Source organism: Pelodiscus sinensis, chromosome 4 (genome assembly GCF_052426305.1).
Source record: "Pelodiscus sinensis isolate ZL-2025 chromosome 4, ASM5242630v1, whole genome shotgun sequence".
Lineage (NCBI taxonomy): Eukaryota > Metazoa > Chordata > Testudines > Trionychidae > Pelodiscus > Pelodiscus sinensis.
Genome location: NC_143055.1, coordinates 122,877,617 through 122,904,073, shown reverse-complemented (window position 1 = coordinate 122,904,073; position 26,457 = coordinate 122,877,617). Strand labels below are relative to the sequence as shown.

Below are 26,457 nucleotides of genomic sequence, written 5' to 3'. Positions count from 1 at the left end.
TGTTTCGACTAATTTGCCCGCTACTGAAGTTAGACTTACTGGTCTGTAATTGCCAGGATCGCCTCTACAGCCCTTTTTAAATATTGGTGTCATGTTGGCTACCTTCCAGTCATTAGGTACAGAATCCGATTTAAAGGATAGGTTACAAACCACAGATAATAGCTCAGCAATTTCCCATTTGAGTTCTTTTAGAACCCTTGGATGAATGCCATCTGGTCCCGGAGATTTGTTAACATTAAGTTTTTCTATTTGTTCCAAAACCTCCTCTAATGACACTTCAATCCGGGACAGTTCCTCAGATTCATCACCCACAAAGGACGGTGCAGATTCAGGAATCTCCCCAACGTCCTCAGCCGTGAAGACTGAAGCAAAGAAATCATTTAGTTTCTCTGCAATGGCTTTATCGTCCTTGATTGCTCCTTTTATAGCTTGATCATCCAGGGGACCCACATGTTTTTTAGCATGCTTCCTGCTTCTAATGTACTTAAAAAACATTTTGTTATTTCTTTGAGTTTTTGGCTAGCTGTTCCTCAAAATCTTTTTTTGCTTTTCTTATTACATTTTTACACTCGATTTGACAGTGTTTATGTTCTGTTCTATTTATCTCACTAGGATTGGACTTCCACTTCTTAAAAGATACCTTTTTGTCCCTCACTGCTTCTTTTACATGGTGGTTAAGCCACGGTGACTCTTCTTTAGGTCTCTCGCTATGTTTTTTAATTTGGGGTATACATTTAAGTTGGGCCTCTATTATGGTGTCTTTAAAAAGTTTCCATGCAGCTTTCAGGGATTTGGTTCTAGTCTCTGTGCCTTTTAATTTCTGTTTAACTAACCTCCTCATTTTTGTGTAATTCCCCTTTTTGAAATTAAATGCCAGGGTGCTGGACTGCTCAGGTGTTCTTCCCACCACAGGAATGTTGAATGTTATTATATTATGGTCACTATTCCCAAGCGGTCCTGTAATGGTTATATCCTGGACCTGATCCTGCACTCCACTCAGGACTAAATCGAGAATTGCCTCTCCCCTTGTGGGTTCCTGCACCAGCTGCTCCAAGAAGCAGTCATTTAAGCCATTGAGAAATTTTATCTCTGTTTCTCTTCCTGAGGTGACATGCATCCAGTCAATATGGGGGTAATTAAAATCCCCCATTATTATAGAGTTCTTTATTTTGGTAGCCTCTCTAATCTCCCTTAGCATTTCAATGTCAGTATTGCTGTCCTGGTCAGGTGGTCGGTAATATATCCCTACTGCTAATTTCTTATTATTGGAGCATGGAATTACTATCCATAGCGATTCTATTGAACATGTTGATTCACTTAATATTTTTATTTCGTTTGATTCTACATTATCTTTCACATACAGTGCCACACCGCCACCCACCCGGCCTGCTCTATCCTTTCTATATATTTTATATCCCGGTATGATTGTGTCCCACAGATTTTCCTCATTCCACCAGGCTTCAGTGATGCCTATTATGTCAATCTCCTCATTTAATACGAGGTACTCTAGTTCACCCATCTTATTAGTCAGACTCCTAGCATTTGTGTACAAGCACTTTAAAATTTTGCCACTGCTTATTTGTCTGCCCTTCCCTGATGCATTGGATTCCTTTGTATGCGGTTGTTTGTCTGCCCTGGCCCATGGTTCACCCTCTCCCCTCCTCTCTTTCTGACTACCACTTAGAGAATCTCTATCAACAGATTCTCCTCTAAGAGAAGTCTCCCTCCGATTTATGTGCATCTCCGCACCAATCGGCTTTCCCCCATCTCTTAGTTTAAAAACTGCTCTACGGACTTTTTAATGTTTAGTGCCAGCAGTCTGGTTCCACCCTGGTTTAGATGGAGCCCATCCTTCCTGTATAGGCTCCCCCTCTCCCAAAAGTGTCCCCAGTTCCTAATAAATCTAAACCCCTCTTCCCTACACCATCGTCTCATCCACGCATTGAGACTCTGAAGCTCTGCCTGCTTACCTGGCCCTGCGTGTGGAACTGAAAGCATTTCCGAGAATGTTACCATAGAGGTCCTGGATTTCAGTCTCTTTCCTAGCAGCCTAAATTTGGCCTCCAGGACATCTCTCCTACCCTTCCCTACGTCATTGGTACCTACATGTACCACGACCACCGGCTCCTCCCCAGCACTACACATAGGTCTGTCTAGAGGCCTCGAGAGATCCGCAACCGTCACACCAGGCAGGCAAGTTACCATACGGTTCTCCCGGTCATCACAAACCCAACTATCTATGTATCTAACGATCGATCACCCACTACTAACACCTGCCTCTTCCAAACTGGCATTCCCTCCCCCTCAGAGGTATCCTCAGTGTGAGAGGATACCGCAAAATCCTCTGGAAGGAGGGTCCCAACTACGGGATGGTTTCCCTCTGCTCCCATTGAATGCTCTGTTCCCTTGAGACTTTCATCCTCCTTAAGAGCACTAGGGCTCTCAGCCTGGAGGTGGGACAGTACTACAGTGTCTCGGAAAGTCTCATCAACATAGCTCTCTACCTCCCTTAGCTCCTCCAGTTCAGCCACCCTGGCCTCCAAAACCTGAACTCGGTCTCTGAGGGTCAGGAGCTCCTTGCAGTGAGTGCACACATATGCCACCCGCCCACAGGGCAGGTAATCATACGTGTTACACTCGACGCAATAAACAGGACGGCCCCCACTCTGCTGCTGGGCTTCTATCTCCATTTTCCTAATGAATAAGTTAAGTATAAACTGGGATTCTTTTTAAACCTCTGGAGTATAGATTATTCTAAGAGTTATGTTTTAAAGAAGGTCAGAAGTCACTAGTGCCCTCTAACCTCCCTCTCCAAACTCCCTGTTAGCTGTTCCTGTTAACAAGCTCCCTGGTCGCTGAGTCACCTAGATTTCAAACCTTTTATAAGCTCCTTCAAACAAACAAACCAAACACACAAACACAAGCTCAGCACACTGCAACTAACTAACTAACTAACTAACTAACTAACTAACTAACTAACTAACTCTCTCTCTCTCTCTCTCTCTCTCTCTCTCTCTCTCTCTCTCCAGCCACTTACCACAAGAGTCCCGTTTTTACTCCTCCTTTACCTGGAGAACTCCCTCTCCAAACTCTCCTGTTAGCTGTTCCTGGTTGCTCAGTCACAGGCTTATATAGCTCTGGTAGCCCCGCCCCCTGACTGAGGCTCAGCCAATTAACAGAGGCTTCTAGATTTCAAACCTTTTAGAAGCTCCTTCAAACAAACAAACAAACCAAACACACAAACACAAGCTCAGCACACTGCAAATAACTCACCCCCCCCCCACACACAAACACACACTCCAGACAGCCACTTACCACAAGGGTCCCGTTTTTACTTCTCCTTTACCTGGAGAACTCCCTCTCCAAACTCCTTGTTAGCTGTTCCTGTTCACGACCTGCCTTGGAAACAGCACATCCTGCAAGTGACAGAACTCCTGCTTCAGAGTGCTCTCCCTAGATCCATTCAGAAAGAATCCTGCCAGGGACTCAGGTATGTGCAATCCCCCCATGCCTCTTACCTCAAACACAGGTAGGTGCTATGGCCAAGCCTTCCCACAGCTGAGCTTATCTCAGTTCACTATTTATCCAGCTTAACGCAGACACTGATAATGTAATGCGATATTTCATAGTGATTTTAAATAGCTCTGCAATCGTTTCAAGAAAGTGAGATACATCAGAGATTCTGGTCAACATTTAAGAGCTCTTTTTCCTACTATGTATGCAGGGAGGGTGAAGGAGAAAGCTGAACTACATGAATGGACATCACTACTTCCATTAAATGGAAGCATTACCTCAGACCACATCACAACAGACTCCTTACCCATAAATTCTATTTTTAAGATATTATTTTATAACTACAGCACTTGACATGGAAACGGTAGCCAATAAAATTTATAAATAAATCAGGGGTATCCACAAGAGTAATTACCCTCCTGCCTAAAACAATCATTCTTGATATTAAACAGGCAGGATTTGGAACCTAAGAATCTAAGATGCAAGTCAGTGATTCTCTTATAGATTATGAATGTTGATTAATGACCTGCCGGAAACCATGAGTAATTACAGGACATTTTGCATGAAAACATCTTTGTTTTAAGACTGCAAGCAATATCTTCATCCAATCTGATTAAGACATTAGTTGTAATTAGAGTGGTTAATCAAAATTAAGAAAGAGTTCACAAAAAGCCCAGATGAGCTCAACCAATAAAAATCAGCAAATATGACCTTTTCTGCAGTTCAAGCTAATCTAACAGGCTGTCTCAAAATAATTTGGTTTCTAAATGTTCCCTAATGAGATTCTCTCCTTTTCTCTCTCTCAAATCTTTTAAAGACTATCTAGCTTCAATGACAGAGGGTATGTCTACACTAGAAAGTTAGTTCGAACTAACGGACGTTAGTTCGAACTAACTTTCCTATGCGCTACACTAGCGCTCCGCTAGTTCGAATTTGAATCGAACTAGCGGAGCGCTTAGTTCGAACTAGGTAAACCTCATTTTACGAGGACTAACGCCTAGTTCGAACTAGCTAGTTCGAACTAAGGGCTGTGTAGCCCTTTAGTTCGAACTAGTGGGAGGCTAGCCCTCCCCAGGTTTCCCTGGTGGCCACTCTGGCCAACACCAGGGAAACTCTATGCCCCCCTCCCGGCCCCGGACCCCTTAAAGGGGCACGGGCTGGCTACGGTGCCCGTGCCAGGTGCAAGCCTGCCAGCACCCAGCTAGCAGACCCTGCACCTGGCACGGCACAGAGCCACCCACCCGATGTCCCCCAGCCCACCCCCTCTTGCCGGGACCAGGCTGGCGGCTCCCGGGAGCTTGCCCTGGACCGCAAGAGGCGGGCACCTTCCTGGGCTAGTGCGGACATCGTGGACCTCGTCCACGATCTCCGCACTAGGCACAGGAAAGTGGCCGTCTAGGGCAGGAGAGCTGCCAGCCTGGCCACCCAGGACCAGGTGTGCATGAAAATCAAGGGGGTCCACTGAGACCCCCGACACTGAGCCCTGAGCTTACAATGGCCGTACTGGGTCAGACCAAAGGTCCATCTAGCCCAGTAGCCTGTCTGCCAACAGCGGCCAACCCTAGGGACCCTGGAGGGGATGGACCGAAGACAATGACCAAGCCATTTGTCTCGTGCCATCCCTCTCCAGCCTTCCACAAACTTTGGGCAGGGACACCACTCCTACCCCCTGGCTAAGACTACTCCATGGACCCAACCTCCATGACTTGATCTCACTTCCCTTTAAACTCTGTTCTAGTTGTAGCCTTCACAGCCTCCTGCAGCAAGGAGTTCCACAGGTTAACTATTTGCCTTGTGAAGAACAACTTTCTGTTACTAGTCTGAAGCCTGCTACCCATTCCTTTCCTTTGGTGTCCTCTAGTCCTTCTATTATGGGAACTCATGAAGAACTTTTCTGAATGCACCCTCTCCACCCAACCCCTGCTTTTAAAGACCTCTATCCTGTCCCCGCTCCGTCTCCTCTTTTCTAAGCTGAACAGTCCCAGTCTCTGTAGCCTCTCTTCATCTGGGACCTGTTCCCAACCCCTGATCATGTTAGTTGCCCTCCCCTCTCCCAGCCTTTCTCTTCCCCTCTCCCACCTCCTTTTCCCAGTCTCCCCCAGTTTTTTTCAATAAAGACAGAGTCAATGTTGGAAGAAACGTTATCTTTATTTTGTACATCAATAAGAAGGGGGGCTAGGGAAGGGCAAGTGGAAGGAGGTGAGGGAGGAATGGGGTACGAGCCCCCGATGGGGAGGACTGGGCTGGCTCTGCGGGCTTCTGGGGGTGGAAGCTCTCCTGCAGCCCCCCAATTACTCCCTCTCCCCAGATGGCAGCCTGCGGCAAGTGCAGCCGGGCTGATGGCCGAGTGGTGTGATGTGCCCAGTGTGGGCACTCAGGGCACTCCAAGCCAGAACTTCTTTGCAAGCGGGGCACCCCTGAGAACTGTGTGTCCGGGGTGGGGGTCGGGACCCTTTAAGCGCAGCCCTCGGCTAGCCTGAGACAGTATCTCCATGCTCTAAGTCCTCCTTTTATGCCCTGCCGGCACTGCTTCCGGCCATCCTTAAGCCCTGTTCAGAGTCCACTCAATGTGGACTTACTAGTTCGAACTAGCAAAACGCTAGTTCGAACTAGTTTTTAGTTCTAGATGCGTTAGTTCGAACTAGCTTAGTTCGAATTAACTAATTCGAACTAAGTTAGTTCGAACTAGCGCTGTAGTGTAGACGTACCCAGATAGAGTATGCTGTGATTGACCAAGCAATTTACACAGATTGTCACAGTAAAAAGGAAAGAAAGCCACCAACTAAGAAACTAAGCTAAGAAATTCAGAAGGCATAAAACTTCTAAAAAATCCCAGTCTAAAATTTCATTTGAGGTATTTCTTTTGGTGGCCTCAAGAATTACAATTGCACTCTCGGATGCATTAGATCTGGTCCCATGGATTTGTGTATGTCCAACTTTTCTAAATAGTTCTTAACTTGTTCCTTCTCCAGCGAGGGCTACCCATACTGGATTGCCTAGTGCAGTAGTCTGGGAGCTGATCTTATCTGTGAAGACAGAGGCAAAGAAACCATTGAGTAGACACTAGGGGTGTGTCTAGACTACATGCCTCCTTCGACGGAGGCATGTAGATTAGCCAGATCGGAAGAAGGAAATGAAATGTATAAATTTCATAAATTTAAATGGCTGCCCCGATCTGCCGATCAGCTGTTTGTCGGCAGATCGGGGGAGTCTGGACGCGATGCCCCGACAAAGAAGCCTTTCTTCATCGACACAGGTAAGCCTGGTTTCACGAGGCTTACCTGTGTCTATGAAGAAAGGCTTCTTTGTCGGGGCATCGCGTCCAGACTCCCCCGATCTGCCGACAAACAGCTGATCGGCAGATCGGGGCAGCCATTTAAATTTAAATGAAGCCGCGATTATTTTAATCGCGGCTTCATTTCCCTCTTCCGATCTGGCTAATCTACATGCCTCCGTCGAAGGAGGCATGTAGTCTAGACACACCCTTAGTTACCTCCCTCATTCAGTAAAGGTCTCACACCCTCTCTGATCATCCTCTTCTTGCTAACATGCCTGTAGAAACCTTTCTTGTTACCCTTCACATCCCTTGCTAGCTGCATTTCCAATTGTGCTTTGGCCTTCCTGATTACACCCCTGCTTGCTTGAGCAATGTATTTATACCACCCCCTAGTCACCTGTCCAAGTTTCCACTTCTTGTTAGCTTCCTTTTTGTGTTTAAGCTCACCAAGGATTCTACTGTTAAGGCAAGATGGTTGCCTACCATATTTGCTTTTCTTACTGTATATTGGAATGGTTTATTCCAATAAGGCTTCTTTAAACTATAGCCAGCTGGATTCCTTTCCCCCTTCATATTAGCATCCCAGGGACAGAGCCGGCCCGAGCCATTTTGGCACCCCGGGCCCGGGCGCGTGGCACCGCCCCCAGGCGCATTGTGCATATGCGGGCCCACCCCCAGTGCACATGGCGAATGCGCTGCCTGGCCCGGCCGCTGGCACACAGCCCGGGGCCCACCCCCAGGGCGCACGGCGCATGCGCTGCCCAGCCTGGCCCGGCCACTGCTGCTGGCGCACAGCACCTGGCCAAGCAGCGCCCCATAGCCGTGGGGAGAAGGGCGCTGCTGGCCAGTGCCGCAGGGATGGGGGTGGGGGCCGAGTGCATGGTGCCTGATGGCAGCTATAAGGGAAGCCGTGCGCCCCTTACAGCTGCCATCAGGCACCATCCATCGGGCAGCTGCCCGGCTCGCCCACCCCTTACTCCAGCCCTGCCCAAGGGATCCTGTCCATCAGTTCCTTGGGGGCACCAAAATCTGCTTTTCTGAAGTCCAGGGTCTGTATTTTGCTACTCTCCTTTTTTCCTTTGGTTACGATCCTGAAATTGACCATCTCCATGATCACTGCTTCCCAGGTTGCCACTGATAACTACTTCCCCTCGTAATTCCTCTCTGTTTGTGAACAGCAGGTCAAGCTGAGCAGGGCCCCTAGTTAGTCTGGTCAGCACTTATACCAGGAAGTTTTTCCCAACATTCTTCAAAAACTTCCCGGATTGTCTGTGTTCTGCTGCATTGGTCTCTGTGATGGGGCACCATCCCCCCACACTCTGAGTGCGCCAACCCCCGCGCTATGCGGGGAGCGCAGAACACGGCCCGCCGCTTGTGCCCCCTGCTCGCGCGCCGCGGCACAGCTGAGCGGCACTTCAGCTCGGGGCGGGACTCTGTGGCCACATCACGATTGCGCCAGAAGTCACATCAGGGAGGGGGAGCGGGGCGGGAGATACAAAAGGGGCATTGGGACGGGAGAGAGGGGGAGGGCGAGGGAGCTAATGAGGGAAGCGGAACAGCGAACAAGCGAGAGAGAGAGAGAGAGCGGGAATAGGGGAAGGAGAGAAGGCAGGCAAGGGAACAGACAAACAGGGCCAGATCCTCCCTATGAACGGGAGAGGAGTGGTGGCCGTGGCACGCAGGCTGCGACAGCTAAGGAGCCCTCCAGCTGGAGCTGGGGTAGGAAGTAGCCCAGGGCGGGGGCTCCCCTGCCTGGGCCCACGGGCTGGTGAGTTGTGGCAGGAGTCCCTGTCAGCCAGATAGGAACGTGTTTAAGCCTGTCCTTAGGGCCCTGGGCTGGGACCCGTGAGAGAGGGTGGGTCCGGGTCCCCCTACCCAGTCTGCCCTAGGTGGTGGTGAGTGCACAGACTATTGTGAGCTGGGACTTACACGGATTGCTGGAGAGGCAGACAGGATGTGGAAAACTCTAAATAGAGGAAAGTTGAGTACCCGAATGGGACCCCCAAAAGGAGGGGGACTATTGTGCCACATAACAGTCTCCCAAAAGATGTCAGGGAGGTTAAAGTACCCCATGAGAACCAGGGCCGGTGATCTAGAAGCTTCTGCTAATTGTCTGAAAAAAGACTTATCTACCTCATCTATAGGGTTGCCAGATGGCGGAAACAAAAATACCGAACACCCCCCCCCCCAAAAAAAAACACCGGGAAAAAATTTTGTTGAAGGAAAAAAGGGGGGGAGACCAAAGTGGTTGAGGGGGGAAAAAAAAGACTCCAAGAACCTGTATCACTGCTAGAGGTTAGCGGTGCTAGCCGGGAAGGGGGGGACCTGGAAACTGCTACCGGGGGGGGAGCAATGGGGCTGGCCGGAGTAGGGGGGGGGGGTCGAGCGTAACGGAGCTGGCTGCAGGATATCAGGGGAGAGGGGACCGGCCAGGAGGGGGCAGGGCTGGCCGGGTGTAAGGGGAGGTGGGAAGCACAGCTGGTGGGGGGGGCAGCAGCGCTGGCCGGGGGAGATCAGGAAGAGGAACAGGCCAGCGGGAAGCAGAGCTGTGGGGGGAGGTCGGGGGCCGCGGGGCAGGCCAAGAGGAAGGAGAAGTGAGAAGCACAGCTGGCGGGGGGAGGTGGGAGTGCAGCGGCACTGGCCAGGAGGAATGGGGGGCCCAGACGAAGGGGGGCGGGAAACAGAGCTGGCGGGGGCGGGGAGATCAGGAAGAGGAATGGGCCAGCGGGAAGCAGAGCTGGGTGGGTGCAGAGTGGCTGGCTGGGGAAGATCAGGAGGGAAAATGGGGGAGAACTGGCCAGCCGGAAAGTGGGGGGAGGTGAGCAAATTGGCCGGCAGGGAGCAGGACTGACCTGGGCACTTGCTGCCTGTCCTGCGCAGGCTCCCGGCAATGCAGGAGTGAGGAAGAGGCTTCCCCTCCTCCTCACACTCAACCGACTGAGGGCTCCCGGTGGCAATTGTGGCCCCGCCTCCAAGCTGGGACTCCCAGCCGGTCTCCCATCCCTGCCGGTGGGCAGCCGGAAAAATCAGAAAATACTGGACATTGCACATGTCTGGTATTCCCTGATTTTTTTTTTACTGGACAGAATGCACAAATACCAGACTGTCCGGTACAATACCGGACACCTGGCAACCTTACTCATCCACCTGATCTGGTGGTCTATAGAAAACACCTACCATGACATTACCTCTGTTGCTCCTGCCTCTAAACTTAACCCAAAGATTTTCAACTGGCATGTCTCCTGCTTTATACTGGAGGTCTGAGCAGTCACACTGCTCTCTTAGGGTATGACTAAACTACATGCCTCCGTCTACGGAGGCATGTAGATTAGACAGATCGGCAGAGGGAAATGAAGCCACGATTAAAATAATCGCGGCTTCATTTAAATTTAAATGGCTGGCCCGCTCTGCTGATCAGCTGTTTGTCGGCAGATCGGGGCAGTCTGGACGTGCTGCGTCGACAAAGAAGCCTTTCTTGATCGGCACAGGTATGCCTCGTGGAAACCAGGTTTACCTGTGCCGATCAAGAAAGGCTTCTTTGTCGGCGCGGCGCGTCCAGACTGCCCCGATCTGCCGACAAACAGCTGATCAGCAGAGCGGGGCAGCCATTTAAATTTAAATGAAGCCGCAATTATTTTAATCGCGGCTTCATTTCCCTCTGCCGATCTGTCTAATCTGCATGCCTCCGTCGACGGTGGCATGTAGTCTAGACACACCCTTACATTCAGTGAACTCCTTCACCTTTTCTCCCCAGCCTGTCCTTCCCTTCCATAACAATGCTCCAGTCATATGTCAGGTTTTTGCAGGTTTGTTTTATATTTTCCTTCTAATAGCAAGGTGATTTTCTATTCTAATCCTGTCTTCCAAAGTGCTTACAACCAGGAGTGGCCTGAGGGCGGCTGCGGCAGCTGGCACCCTAGGTGGAAGGTGCAATCGGTGCCCCTGCCTGCACAGCCGTCAATGGCCGTGACGTCATCATCGGGTGCCCGGGCCAGCGGCACCCTAGGCAACTGCCTAGTTTGCCTAGGTCCACAGGCTGCCCCTGCTTACAACCATTCTGAGCTTGGTGTCATCAGCAAATTTTAGAAGAACACCCTCCTCTCCTTTATCCAAGTCATTAATGACAATATTGAATAGTACTAGACCTGGGGGAAAATTACAAAATTTGGTACATTTAGAAGAGAAGACTGAGGGGACTTCAAAGACTGTTGTAAAGAGGTTATAAATAGTGTTAAAATGCTGCCAGCATTGTTATTAATTTTATTTTGCTAATCGAATTCATTATGAATAAATACAGTTCTTCATGTGTCTCCAAATCCTTTTTAATAAGACTAAAAGAACTGAATACAGGTTGGACCTCTCTGGTCCAGCACACTGGGGACCGTATCGGTCCCAAATGAAGGTATTTGCCAGACCAGGGGAGGCCTCTCCCTTCATGGCCATGCCAAAGTGCTGGTCCACCGCCCAACCCTACACCCGCCCCCAACTAGGGCTCCGGCCCAATCCCACTGCTGCCTGGCTGGCCGTGGCTTCCCTGGCCAGAGCTCTCTAACTGCTGCTGGGCCGGAGCTCTGTGGTTGGGCCTGGCTACTGCCCGGCTGCTGGTTCCAGAACTCCCCACTGTGCTGCTCCTTCCACAGGGCTCCCGGCTGAATCACCGGTCCTCCCAATGAGCTCCTGTCCCAGAGCCAGACCTCTCTACACCTGGGCTCTGTGATCCAGGAACGTCTGTGCTCCTGCTAGACCATGGATGTTGCCAGACTAGAGAATCCCAGTTACGGTAGATACAACCTGTAGTAATAACTATAGCATCACTCTTCCACTATGAAATATAAATCCAAAATCCTGCATCCAGCAAGAGAAAAACATTAATTGGCCTATATGATAGATAGGAGTGCTGGCCAGCACCCGGTGACCAAGGCGTTAAACTCAGATAGCTAGCAAGGTGTGACGTAGTGTGGGTACCTTCCTGGTTTTCTGGGGCACCGATGAGTGGTCCTGGTCCCTGGGTCTCGCCTCGGAAGTGCCTCTCTCCGTCGCACAGCCAAGAACCTGTCTCTGTGCGATTCCCTTTCTCTCCGGGACTCCCGTTCATACCCGGACCGGCTCTCTGTGAACTCATCCGCCAGCCTCCCAGCTTCCTGGGGGTTCTCCGGACTTCGGTCTTTGAGCCACAGCCTCAGGCTGGGTGTGCATGCTTTATAGAACTGCTCCATCATGATCAGCTTGAGCTGTTCCTCTGCAGTCTGGGCTCCGACTCCAGACACCCACTTGCAGCAGTATTGCACCAGGCGGGAGGCCATATCTGCATACGGTGGTGGCCCCCTCTGTATCCCCTGGAACTTCTTCCTGTACATCTCGGGGGTCAGCCTGAACTTGTGCAGCAGGGCCTCCTTGACTTGGTTGTAATCCTCTGGCTGTAGGTCTTCCAGCTGATTGAGCACCCCGGCAGCCTCCTGATTCAGAGCGGGGATGAGCTCCTGCAGCCAGTCAGCTGGGGGGACCCGTTGCAGTCCACAGGCCCTCTCAGAGGAGCTGAGGAACCCGTCTATGTTGCCCATGTCCTTCAACTGGGCCACCACGAGCTTCTCCAAGCTTCTGGCCGCCCTGGGCCCTTGGGGCCCGTCCGCACTCGGAGCAGCCGGGGCCCCACCACTTCTCCGCTCTGCCATGACCAGCTCATGCTGTCGCTGCTCTCTACGGTCCTGGACTTCCAATTCCTTCATCTGCAACTGGATTTCTAGTTGCCGCAGCTCCGCTGGGTTGGACCCTCCCCTGGGCGAACTACGGTTTGCAGGGTTCCCCTGGGAGGCTGTCCCATCTCTCCGGTGGGTTCCAGTGCTCCACCCACCCTCAGAGCCTGACACGCTCCCAGGGAGGGTCTGGCTGCTCCCCACTGGAATAGGATCCCAGCCCTGTGACTGGTCATTCTCCTCCAGCCGGGCAATCAGCTGGGCCTTGGTTGCGTTCTGCACAGGCAAGCCTCTCTCTCTGCACAGCTTCACCAGCTCTGCCTTCAAGAGTTGGGCATAGGCCATCTCCCCGCTGGTCCCCTCGGTGCAGACTCAACGGTCTAGTGCTGCTGCGCCCCACGATTCTCAGGAACCGCTTCGCTCTGTCTCCAGCATGCCTGGCTCTAAGGCCCTTGCTTCTACTGCGCTTGTCACTCGCCTCTGGGAGCTCCATCCACAGGTTGCAGAGTATCCCACCCCTGACACCAGTGTGACGGCGCGTTGGGGTTTTCCCATCTCCTGCACCCCCGTAATGGCACGGACAGACTCCACCAGCCAGTAGAATAGAGGGAGTTTATTGCTTCTCCAGGATACAGCACAGCACAGATGTAATCTGGTTACAGGGCAAGCCTAGGATGCCTCAGCCCCCTTGAGATGGGGGAGCCTGGGCCCCTAAATCCCAGCCCGTTGCCTAGGCTGCTTCCTCCATGATACCAGCCAGAAACCTCACTAACTCACTTCCAGCCCTGCCCCTAGCCAGGGCTCCATTCCCCTTCTTCCCATTGTTCCGCTCCCTGGGAGATAACCGGTCAAACAGGTTCGAAGCCCCCTTGCATAATGACTGATCCCCTGCCCTGCTGGGCCATGCTGCAGCCAGCAGCCAATAGAGGTCACTCACAACCCAAGCTTAGCAACCAGCAAGGTACCCACACTACGTCACACAAGGGTGTTAACAGGGGGTCAGAAGAACCCATGAGGTGACAGTGCTGAAATCTGAATTGGATATAGCTACCCGGTCAGCTCTTCCTTTGTGTGATTCTAAGTTAAGGGCTAGAGAGAGCAGGTGCAGTTATCAGAATTACCATGCGTGTAAGAAATATTGCACGTGGGAGTGAATTGGGACCTGGAAATACTGATCATCATGGATCATGAGTAGAAGGGAATATGTATCTAGTCTCGATCAGGGTATTTTTTTCTTTATTTTGATTATTTGGTTTGAACTTCTCTGTCTGAACCCATGCTTTCCCTCCCCATTCACAGTCTAAGAGTTGTGCCCAGAGGTTTTCTCTGTGTTTTAATTTGTTTTACTTAGTTGCTCTGTAACACCTAGCAACCAAGTATGCTTTATCAAGTTTATCTTCTGTTTTGTTAATAAAAATCACTTTTTTAAGGTGATGATTTGATTCTTGTGTCCTGGGCTATAACAGAGGGTCTGTGTGTATGAGACTGAGCGGTCAGCTACAAGAGATGGCAGCTTGTTTCTCTCTTTTTTTTTTCAAGCTCTTTTGGGTCAAAAGAGTTTGGGGTCCCCCTGGGGGAGGAATTCAAGTGTACCTCCCCTGCTTTCTTTTTAGGGTAAATCACTCTAGGCAGGACCAATCCCAACTAAATCAACAAAGTCCTGGCTGGGTTGATTTAGTTGGGATTGGTCCTTCCTAGAGCAGGGGGCTGGACTTGATGACCTTCGGAGGTCTCTTCCAGCTCTATGGTTCTATGGTGGCAGTTTTTGGTTTTGTTTTTTCTCAGACCCAGTGCATCTGTGACTCTGGGAAGTTTCTGAAAGCAGAGCCTATAGAGGCAAGGTATTTAAGGTTTCTTGACGGCTCCCATATTCTGTGCTCCGAGTGCCAAGCACTCCTTGACAGCCTAATAAACAGAATTCTGAGCAGGGGCGGCCCGTGGATGTAGGCAACCTCGGCAGTTGCGTAGGGTGCCACGTTTAACATGGCACCCAATGATGACATCACACCATTGAGGGCTATGGAGACGGGAGTGCCGATCGTGAATTCCACCTAGAGTGCCAGTTGCCGGCAGCTCTCCTTGAGCTGCTTGTGATTCTGAGTAATACAGAGGAAAGGGGGTACAAAACTTTTCCTCTGTTCATATCTAAATCAGGTGCAATAGGGAGGGGGGATACACCATTTGAGATGTCATTTCATTTGAGACTGGAGATCACAGTGCAAGTGGTGCACTTGTATATTGACATATACAGCATACTTCACAGTGGGAGAGGAGAACTCTAGGCAAACAATACTATACATCTTTACTATGGGGTCTCAGTGGCAGGGAAAAGAGAGAGTTAAGAACGAGAGTCAGAAAATGAAATTTCCCGCCAAAAATTTTTTACAATTATTTATTTTTAAAAAGACTTAGGTTTTTTTTGTTTTTTTGTCAAAAACTTAAATACTCTTTCAGGCAAATGCAAACACATTAATTTAAAATGGGATTTTTGACAAAAAATGTAAGCACATTCAGAAGTCATTTTGCTTTAATAAAAGTGATTTGATGGAGTTTCCTCAACTCTGTCAGGGAGTTATGGATGAAAAGTAAGAGTAACCCATCTATGACGATGACAAAAAAGGGAGTTTAGCTGAATTATGAGATGTTGCTAACTACCAAAGATGGTTATAGTGCAAAGGGGAGTTGAGCAAATAAGACCAATACGTAGATGAGGAACAAAGAGAGAAAAATTGACTCAGGCAGAGGAGGATTTGGGAAAAGAAAATGTTCAATGCAGATGGTCACACTGAAAAATGAAATTACATGATCCAGATTCACTCTGAGCATAAGTGCCTTGTGAAGTGCAGAGAAAAGGAAAAATCCTTTTTGCTCCTTTATATTAAATGCTAGCATAGAACAAATATTATTTTTACTTGCTTTTCAGTTACTTGGACCTAATATAATGTATTTGCAGCTTAAGTATTAAATGTAATGTTCTTTTTAAGAATGCAAAACTGTACTCAGTGATCAAGAAACACATATTATGCTTGTCATCACCCAGGCTATATCTACACTACAAGGAAAAGTCAGAAAAAGATACCACAATTTGCGTATCTTTTTTCGCTTTTCTTCTGAAAGAGGCTTTTCCGACAATTGGCACATTGACATGGGGCCAAATGTCGGGGAAAAACCCCTCTTTCAGAACATCCCTTCTTCTTTGTAGAACAAGATTTACAGGATTGCAGAAAAAACATGTCTGCTTTTCCAAAATTTTTTTGGAAAGCAGACATTCCTTTTCCTCTGGTATCCCGGAAAAGCTCTGCAGTGTAGACATAGAGCTCTGGTAGTCTGAGGCTATCCGAAAAATAAATGGAGAGACAATGCTCAGGCACTAGTCATGCTACAGGAAAATTGAATAGGAAAGAAAACATGTTCATCTAGATAATGAAAATGTCTTCATGATTTCTGGATTCTTAAAACATATGAATGCTAAACTTCCCAAATCTAACTAACATGACCAAGAATTGAACAAATTAATCTTTCCATCTGCACTTCATTTATTGAATTTAGTTTCAGCCTTGCACAATTTAAAGCATCACGTCTGAAAAATTTCAAGATCAACTTAAAAATACAAAACTGGCTTCAATATAGTGGAACTTCAGTCACATAAATTTCAGTAAGCCACATACTTTGTATTCCATACACAAATTTGATCACTCTTCTTCATCTGTCAGCACAGATGCAAAGGCAAAGACAGTTCTACAGTGAGATTATAGAGTAGTTCTCTAGTGAGAGAGAAGTGAGTTCTCTAGTGTTACAGTGCAAAGGCCTGAAACAAAATACAGAAAATGTGTTTTAATTAATCTTTTTGGATATTTCTGTGCATCTCTTAAGAGATTTCTCTTCTGAGATTAAGAGGGTCCAATTTTTGATTCAACTTAAACCAGGTTTTATTATCTAAAGGTATATCTACACTACAGCACTATTTCAAATTAACTTAATTCGAAATAGTTAATTCGAATTACGCTAATTCGAAATAACACATCTAGACACAAAAACTATTTCAAAATAGCATTTTGCTATTTCGAAATAGTGCGTCCACACTGAGTGGACCCTGAACCGAACTTAAGGCTGGCCGGAACCAGTGCCAGCAGGGCATCAAGTTAGGGCTTAGTGTGTGGGGCTGCTGCCTGGGACTAACTGAGCTCCGTGCTTAAAGGGACCCAACCCCCACCCAAAACAGACAGTTCTCAGGGTTCCCAGCTTGCTTGTCTACCTCGATGAGGGACAGCAAAGCAGTCCTGTCTTGGAGTGCCCTGAGTGCCCACACTCGGGACACCACAGCACTTGGCCACATGGAGCCAGAGCTGCCCCGGGCATGCCAGTGAATCTCGTGGGGTCATTGCCATCAGCCCGGCTGCACTTGCTGCAGGCTGCCATCCGGGGGGTCCATCGGGGGCTGTCAGGATCCAGGAGTCCCTGAAGAAGAGAGTCCACCCTGAGGAGCCCTCAGGGCCTCCACGGGCCTCCCCACCAGGGACTCGTGCCCCATTCCTCCCTCACGTACTTCCACTTATCCCTCCCTAGCCCCCCTTCCTGATGTCAAATAAAAGACACGTATGTTCAAAAATTGAGACTGGGTTTATTGAACAAAACTGGGGGGGGGGATGGACGTCCGGGGAGACTGGGAAAAGAAGGTGGGAGAGAGAAAGAGAGAGAGGGAGAGGGGAGGGGGAAGCAAGGGGAAGAAGGAGGAGGGGAAGCTCAGGGCTCAGGGCTGGGGGTCTCGCTGGACCAATCTGACTTTCATGCAAACCTGCTCCTGTGTTCGCATGTGGCCTTTGGTGGCCAGGCTGGCAGCTATCCTACCAAAGACAGCCGTGTTCCTCCATCTAGGGCTAAGATCATGGACGTTGGGGGGCATCCCTCCCAAACCTGAATAAGGTCCATGATCTCCACCCTGGACGAGGAAGGCGCCCGCCTTCTCCAGCCCCCGTCAGGCTCCTGAGAGCTGGCAGACTGCTCCTGGGGAGTGGTGGAGGGCTGGCTGCCAGTGGCTTGCTGGCTCATGTTTTGGGTTGGCAGGCTTGGAGCTGGCACACACACTGTGGGCAGGGTCTACCCCTTTAATGGCTCTGGGGCTGGGAGAGAGGAGAGGAAGTTTTCCTGGTTATGCCCAGAGTGGCCACCAGGCCTCCGTGGTAAGGGCTGGAGGCCCCCTATTTTGAATTAAGTGTCTACACAGCACTTAATTCAAAATAGCTATTTCGAATTTGGCGTTATTCCTCGTAGAATGAGGTTTACCAAATTCGAATTAAGGGCTCCGCTATTTTTAATTTATTTCGAAATAGCGGTTTGCCTGTGTAGACGCTATTAAAGTTAATTCGAAATAACTGCTGTTATTTCGAATTAACTTTGTATTATAGACATACCGTAAATTCCATATTGTGTATAAAAAGGCTCTGTTTATATAAAAATTACCGTAAATTAGCGAATATAACACGCATTCAAGTATAACACACACTCATGTATTACCCACAGTTTTTCTATCATGTGTAAAAATATGTATTAGAATACCCGAGGACGTATATAACCTGCAGAGACTTCTGCCGCCTTCATAAAAGAATCTGGTGGTCTTTGATGTGGTTGCCACTTGCCAGCTATAAAGATTGAAGATTACGACGTCATGCAGCCCGATAATACTGGGTCTTGTTATACGAGTAATGAACCAGGGCTGAGGCCGCTGAGCTATAAAAAAAACAATAAGCGCTACCCTATTACCAGTATATCAAACCTACACCAATCACAATGTTTTAGAACTTTTTCAGTTTATAACAAATATAGTCTAAGAAAATATTTTTAAAGATGCAAATGATATACAGCTGATTTTAAACTATCTGTTGTTACATATGCAAAAGAAAATGGCAATAGAGCAGCAGGCAGAAAATTTTCCGTTAATGAAAAGTCTGTTCGCAAGTGGAGAAAAGAAGGTGCTGATTTTATTATGTTGATCTTGTCTTCTTGTAATATGAGTAAAAATAAAATTGCATAAGACATGGACATATGTACCCTGCGGGGGGGGGGGGGGAGGTAAAAGCATGGACAACCTACGGGCTATATTCGCTAATTTACGGTACACCAGTTCAGTAGCTATTGCAAAGCATAGTCATAAATGATTAAAACCAAACTATGATGGTCAAAATAAGTGGGAAATGTAAACTCTGATGTATTATCTATTTTTCTATTGTATTTTTCTGCTTGTTAATTCTCACAGTTTAGTAGCCTGTACTGGGCTTCTACTGTACTTCTACAGGGATATTGTAATATGTATATCAAACATGGAAGTACAAGTATATACTGTACCTTGTTTTACCTGTAAGGAACACACACCTGACAAAAGGCAATCTTCACATCCAGGGTAGGTTCACTGCAGTAGTACAAGAAATGGCGGCTCATAAATACCTGCAATTTAAAAAAAAAAGGGGGGGGGTGAGGGAGTCAAAATCATATGCCTGTTGCTGATTTGGAACTACATTTACCGTTCAAAAAACCCATAGAGCCTTCAATGCAACCTAGCTTAGTAGTAACTTGAAATCATTAGATACAAGTCTGCCCTTCATGCCATCCAACACAATCTGCAATTTCCTACACCAGCAGGTGTGAAATTGAGCCCTTGAAGTTCAGAGGCTAGAACTGCAGGTTGGCCCAACATGAGAGATTCTATGGTTCCTCCTGCAACTCCTACTACTTATCTTAGCTCTAGTGCGGCATTCTGTAATTCCAACACATAGAACTACAAAAAAGTGCACAAGGAAAGGGCTGCAGGTTGCAGACCACGTGGTTTTGAGAAAATTCATAACAAAAGGGCACTGAGGTCATCTTGCCAGGTGTAACCTAAAGCCAGAGTGTGGCTCAAATGTAACAAACAGGCAGTTGGAATTATAGTTGCTGGTCTAGGGCCAGTTATCATACAGAAACTCAGTACAGGCAGTCCCCGGGTTACGTACCAGATAGGGACTGTAGGTTTGTTCTTAAGTTGAATCTGTATGTAAGTCGGAACTGGCGTCCAGATTCAGCCGCTGCTGAAACTGATCAGTTTCAACAGCGGCTGAATCTGGACGCCAGTTCTGACTTACATACAGATTCAACTTAAGAACCCCAGGTGTCCCCAAGTCAGCTGCTGCTGAAACTGATCAGCTGCTGAAACTGACCAGCAGCGGCTGAATCAGGACGCCTGGGGCAGAGTAGCTGGGGTGCTGCCGGGTTGGTCCAGGTTGACAAACAGGATTTTTCCATCTCTGTCCCTCTCGCACACATGTTTCAATTACTTTTCCTGCCAGTTCCGTCATAACTCTTCCAAAATATTGTCACCTCATACCCACAATGGGGGTGTACACTCACAAGCATGACACAAGGGCAATATAAAAGGAATAAGGCTTCAGTTAAACATTTACCTACTTTTCTTTTAGAAATGGATCAAAGAGGTAAAGTTCAGTTTTGATCCCAGCTTTTCCAAAGTTCAGAGATGTTTGGTTTTGTCATGTCCCATTGAAGACTTACAGGCTAACTGAAACATTTAGGGCTAATCTAGACTATGCTAAAGTGTTGAAAGAGGACATGCAAATTCTGCAGGAGCTTTCGAAAGTGAAAGTAGTCTCAAGATGCGTTTTTTTGGCAACCCCCCCTTTCCGAAAAGCCGCTTTTCCTCAAAAAATCAGGTTTACACAGGTTTTTGAAAAAGGGAGGTGCCAAAAAAAAAAAGCATAGTCTAGATGAGCCCCTAGATCTGCATCGAGCACTGTTTCTTCAGGTGTCAACTTTTGAGTGAAATAGAGAAAATTTGATCAGGACTGTAGAATACCCCTAAGTCCTTTACCCACAGCGCTCACCATAGGAGAGAAAAGGACAAGACTGGCTGGATAGACTCACACACACACACAGGTCTGAGGCCTATTCCATGAAAGAGTGCAATACATAGTTCAAAATGCCTTATCTGTGCGTGCCCCAGGGTGTGTTTGTGAGAGGGGGGGGTGCCAGCCCACTCTGCCACTGACTTGGTTATTGAACCTTGGAAAAACATTTAGGCCCAAATTTCCAATCATGGGGCCCATGGTGAGGTGCTGACCTCCTTAGCAGGGACCTAGCTGGGGGGGCTGGTTCCCCGAGGTGCTGAGCACCCTCAGCTCCCTGAATAATTGATGGGCTTACAGCAGCACAGAGCAAGTGTCATCGAACCATTCCTATCAGCTGGAGCCCTGGGAGCAGTCTCTGGAGTGGCGGGGCAAAGTCGCTCCACTGGTCAGTCTGGACACCCTTGCTCATTAAGGCTGGGCTGATCTGCTCTGTTGGCAGAGCTAAGGTGGAGGGGTTGGAGTCGGAGATCTCCTTCCACTCACTCTCACAAACGATTCCTAGTGTGATTCGAGCTTCCTTCCCAGTTTGGTTGCCAGGGCCCAGACTGTCTGTCTAACCCCCTCTTCCCGCTCTCTGCTTTTGGGTCTTTCGAAAGTGAAAGTAGTCTGGACATGGTTTTTTTTCTAAAAAAAAAAAAAAAAAAAACCCTTTTCGAAAAACTGCGTAAACCTCTTTTTTAAGGAAGACCAGTTTTTTGAAAAACATGTCCAGACCGCTTTTATTTTTGAAAGACCCGCTTTCAAAAAAGTGATAGGAGGAAGATATGCAAATTCCTGCAGAATTTGAGTATCCTCTTTAAAAAAAAAAGTAGTTTAGACGTACCCTAAGGGCGCATATTAATAAATCTAAGATTAGAATCAAACACCAAGTTGCTGGTACATCTAATTTGCTTCTAAATGTTTTGGAAGAATTTGTGGCCCAGATTTTCCCATCCATGGTAAAAACTAGCAAAGGGTCATTGTTTCCCTTGTGAAACTGTACATCTCATTAAGGGGCAATCAGAGGGATTTGTTTTCTCAAGGAAAAGTTTCCCTAGCCCTGGAAGATCCCCTGGGATCCACAGGAGGCCAGGACCACATTCCCAGAGGACCTGAAACCCACAGTCACTTTGGCCCTTACCCAGTTCCCTTGTAACATGGTTACATTGCAGCCATGCTACCAGGGACTCTCCTTGACTACAGCAGCTTCCAGAAACAGGGGATTATCTTCCATGAGCATAAAGGATAAAGTGGAAATGATGTGCTTCCCTCATTCCAACTCTTCTTCCTTGGGATGCATGGAGCATTGGAAGTTTAATTTTGTAGGGTCATCTGAAACCCTTCCACGTGGAGGAAAGAAAACCCATGCACAGAGGCACTCTATATGCAAATCAAGAGAGGAACATCCTGGGTTTATTTAGGCATATCTGCTATTATAAGTATTCAGATTTCCCACATATTTAGACCCCCAGTTCAGAACAGGACATAAACCCATGCCTGAATGTTTTGTTGAATTGGGTTCTGAGAGAACAGACAAGTTCATGTTTTCACCAATACCCCAAAAGTTCAATTTTTAAATTAGAGTTTAGTACTATAACAATAGAAAATTGTTAATGCTGCTATTTCTAGAGATTAGGAGATTGGTAGGAAGTCTGAGACATTAAAAGCCTCTGAGAAGTGAAATCTACAAGTAGATAAACATATCATGCTATATATTAACAATATAGAAGAGGGATGTATATGTCTCCATTAAACCTATGCTATCACTATTTTTAAATATCTGGCAAAGCGATGAAAACATTTATTAATTAGGTAAAACATTAGATTAAATCCCAGCAAGAAGAATTTATCTTTGACTAAGAAATCTTACAGTAAAATAAAAAAAATAGTACAGTATAGTAAAGTCTTTAAAAATTATTGTTTCACTAGTCTAATTCCTAAATCGAGCTGTTGGAGCAGGAATGTTAAGAGAGAAGGAGCTTAGAAGTAGTAATGAAATATAAATGGCTTAGAGAAAGTATTCAGTATATAGAAAGAGTAAACCAAGTGCAAAGGCAGAGAACTTTGAAGTAGATTTACTGAGAGCATGTCTACACTAGGAAATTATTTTGAAATAATTAAATTCTCTTGAGGTCCCTTCCAGTCCTAGTATTCTATGATAAATTCAAAATAATAACTCCTGAAATTAAGGATGTGAATATCTAGTTGACACAGTAGTTGCCATAGTCGACACAGCAGTTGCCTCTATCAGTAAGCAGCAGCACCATGTGGAGCCTAGGGTTAGCTGAGAATTTCCCCGCTGACCCTGGGCTCCATGCAGCGCTGCTGCTTTGAAATGCCGTGGGGAGCATGGGACCAATAGGGGACTGCTTGAGTCCCCAACTGGCTCTGTGCTCCCCCGCCCAGCGCTTTTCGCCTTTGAAGTGTGGTAGAGGCACCTTATCGACTAATTGAATAGTTGATGTAAATTGCATCAACTATTTGATTAGCCAAGTAATCTAAACTTAACATCCCCTACCTGAAATAACAAAATCAAAATAGTGTATTCTCACTATGGCGAAGCCTTGAAATTAGTTTGAGGCAGAATCTGTTAATATGGACATGCTACTTCAACTTAGAGCCGTAGGAAGCACTGGGGAGTAATTACTTCAAATTACTCTGAAAAGTAAAGTAATTACTCTGCAAAGTAAAGTAATTACTTCAAATTACTCTCCAGATCAGCGGCACAGCCATGGGTACATGCATGGCCCCACAGTATGCTAATATCTTTATGGCTGACCTAGAACAACGTTTCCTCAACTCCCGACCCCTTTTACCCCTTCTCTACTTACGCTACATCGATGACATCTTTATGATCTGGATGCATGGCCAAGAAACACTGGAGACATTCCACAGAGATTTCAACAACCTACACCCCACCATCAACCTCAGCCTGGACCATTGTACACGAGAGATCCATTTCCTGGATACCACAGTACAAATCAACAATGGAAAATTAGACACCACCCTCTACAGAAAACCCACTGACTCGTACAGTTACCTACATGCTTCCAGCTCCCATCCAGAACACACCATACGATCCATCATCTATAGCCAAGCCCTTCGATACAACCGCATCTGCTCTAATCCCACTGATAGAGACCAGAAACTTCAGGATCTCTACCAAGCATTTATAAACCTCAGCTACCCACCCGGAGAAATAAAAAAGCAAACTGAAAGAGCCAGACGAATACCTAGAAACCATCTACTTCAAGACAGACCCAAGAAAACCAACAATAGAACACCACTTGTCATCACCTACAACCCCCAACTTAAACCTGTTCAACACATTATCAATAAACTACAGCCTATACTGGAACAGGATACCAAACTCCCAGAGGCTCTGGGAGACAGACCCATAGTCTCCTATAGACAACCACCCAACCTCAAGATGATTCTTACCAACAACCACAGGACATACCACACTAATACCAACCCTGGTACCTTCCCTTGCAACGAACCCCGTTGCCAGCTTTGTCCACATATTCACTCTGCTGATACCATTATTGGACCTAACCAAGTGAGTTATAAGATCAAGAACACATATTCCTGTGCATCTAGAAATATAATTTATGCTATCGTGTGCCGAAAGTGTCCGTCTGCTATGTACATTGGACAAACGTCTCAGACACTTCGCCAAAGGATCAATGCCCACAAAACAGATATTAGACAGGATCACAAAGAAAAAACAGTTTCTTGCCATTTCAACCAGAAAGGACATTGTCTCAACGACTTAATTACCTGCATCCTGCTTCAAAAGCCTTTTAAGACTGCACTTGAAAGAGAATCCTCTGAACTGGTATTCATGCTAAAATTCGACACTTTACGCCGGGGTCTTAACAAAGACATTAATTATCTTACCCATTACAAAGATAGCTTCCCCAATTATCACCTCTAATATCATTAGCTCACAGACATTTACCCTCCCCCCCCCCCCGCTTCTGTTCTGAAATTTGATTTGTCCTTTTCATATGTGTTCATTTTTTAACTGTATCCTTTGGTATATATGGTTGTGACTATTTTCTTCCACTATTTGATCTGAGGAAGTGGGTCTGGCCCACGAAAGCTCATCATCTAATAAACCATCTTGTTAGTCTTTAAAGTGCTACATAGTCCTGTATTTTGTTTCAGCTACACCAGACTAACACGGCTACATTTCTATCACTATTCTGCTAAGTAGTTATTTCAAAATAGCAGCAGTGGAGCATCCACACTAATGCTATTAGTTCAAAATAAACATTATTCTCCAAGGAAAACAGGAGTTCAGTTTTTTAAATAACCAGCCTGTTATTTCAAAATAATGGGCTTGGTAGTGTGGACGCTTTGCTTATTATTTTGAAATATGGGGGATTCTTTCAAAATAACTCCCTAGTTTAGACCAGGGCTTAGTGATTAGAGAATAAGAAGTAAGAATAAGAAATTGATTACTTCTAATTCTGGTTCTGCTGCTGGCTTCTGTGTGATTTTAGGCAACTCATTCTGAGCCAAATTTTCAAGTCTCAGCATTTAGATACCCAGCCATTGACCCCAAAGATATAATATTGACTGGGGATAAGTACCTGCAACTGTTGTTTATTCCAGCTGGTTCACTCTACATTTAACAGTAAGGACTGAAATGTTAAGTTGGGGACTCTAAAAACAGAATCACCCATTTTACAAATTAGAATGATCGGAGAGATTATCTGTCCTTGAAGAATTTCTACACAACAGTGTGATTCCCAGCTTGGGCAGACATACACACATCAGTTCTGGGCAAGCTACTATGCTAAAAATAGCACTGTGGCTGCAGCAGTTTGGGTTACTCACCTGAGTACAACCTCATCAGATTCCCTGCATGCATACTGCATGCAAACAGCTAACCTCAGCCACCACAGGAGCTACAGGTATCACACTAGATTGTAGCCTTAAAGATTAGCTCCTCTCCATTTACCAATTGTAAAATTAAAGTTTTAAGAGTCTGTCTATAGTGCAATCCCAGGGTGTGGCTGCAGCTGCTGCTTGTGTAGATATACTCCAGCTACCTTTAAGCTCGCTGCCTTAGGTACTAGAGTTGTTAATCTACAGCAGCAGCATAAACTTCAATACATGCTAGTTGGTTGAGGTTCTAGACAAGCTGCCTGAGTCAGAATCTGTGCTACTGTACTTTCACTGCTCTGGAACCTAAGCTAGCTAAATTAAAGTTATTTTAGGCATTTCTACACATGCTGAAACCACCCCATTGTTGCAGTGTAGACAGTGCCAAATTAAGAAGACTAAAAGCAGAGGTAAGAAGCTTTTGCTGAATTCCTTCCATAGGTCTGTCAATCTATTAATTTGTTTTTAATATGCTCTGCTTTGCGTGCTTCTTCTTGTTAAATGAAGCTGGGTTAAAAGACCTGCAAAAAGAGGATATAGTTTTGCCCTCTCAATGGCATTCTTCTTAATTGCCCGAAGTTTTAGGGAATGAAGATTTTTAGAAAAAAATTATTTATTTTATTTTTTTAAGACCGATCTTGCAAAGTTGTTAGTCTGATTTTCATGCATGCTAAGCACTAACACAAAAACAGCAGTCAGTGGATACTAGGAGTGCATAGAACCTCTTAGAACCAGACTCATAAAACTTTACCATATCAAAGAGAAAAATACACTTGCCTGCCCACAATCAGAGTTCTTGGGGATGATCACAATTAATTAGTAATATTTCATTCATTCTAGATGAGCAAAAGTTTACAAGGTTGTTACTGTTTTTGTTCGTTTGGTTGTTTGGTTTTTTGTACACCTACTGTGAGCTTTATGGGGTTTTCATACTGAAGTTCAGCCTCATTACTCAACCTTGCATGCTGGAGAGCAAGGAATTAACTCCTTTGCTAGACGCCCATAGGGTTGTCAGACCATATGACCCTCCTTTCAAGATATTTCTTATAACCACTCAGAACTTTTATTTATATAGCACACTTTTCTAATGTAGAAACCTTTTGTCCTTGAAAAATTCACTGTACTTAGAATATTTATTTCATCAGATTATTTACAATCTGTAAAAAGCTCTTCGTTTTGACATGTAATAAACTCACGCATGGAATTTTTT

General features: G+C 46.6%; 1 protein-coding gene across 4 annotated transcripts in view; it reads right to left on the bottom strand.

Annotated features, from left to right (window-relative positions):
• The window catches only part of MAPK10 (mitogen-activated protein kinase 10), a 231,352-nt gene that overhangs the window by 102,531 nt on the left and 102,364 nt on the right, over positions 1-26,457 (bottom strand). For 3 of the 4 annotated variants that reach the window (XM_006115344.5, XM_006115340.5, XM_006115341.5), the window contains exon 3: positions 18,853-18,924. In XM_006115344.5, the coding sequence (XP_006115406.1) occupies positions 18,853-18,918 (66 nt within the window). In that variant the 5' untranslated portion in view covers positions 18,919-18,924. Of the gene's footprint in view, positions 1-18,825; positions 18,925-26,457 lie in introns of all 4 variants that reach the window. The other variant, XM_075929540.2, reaches the window with a different exon arrangement.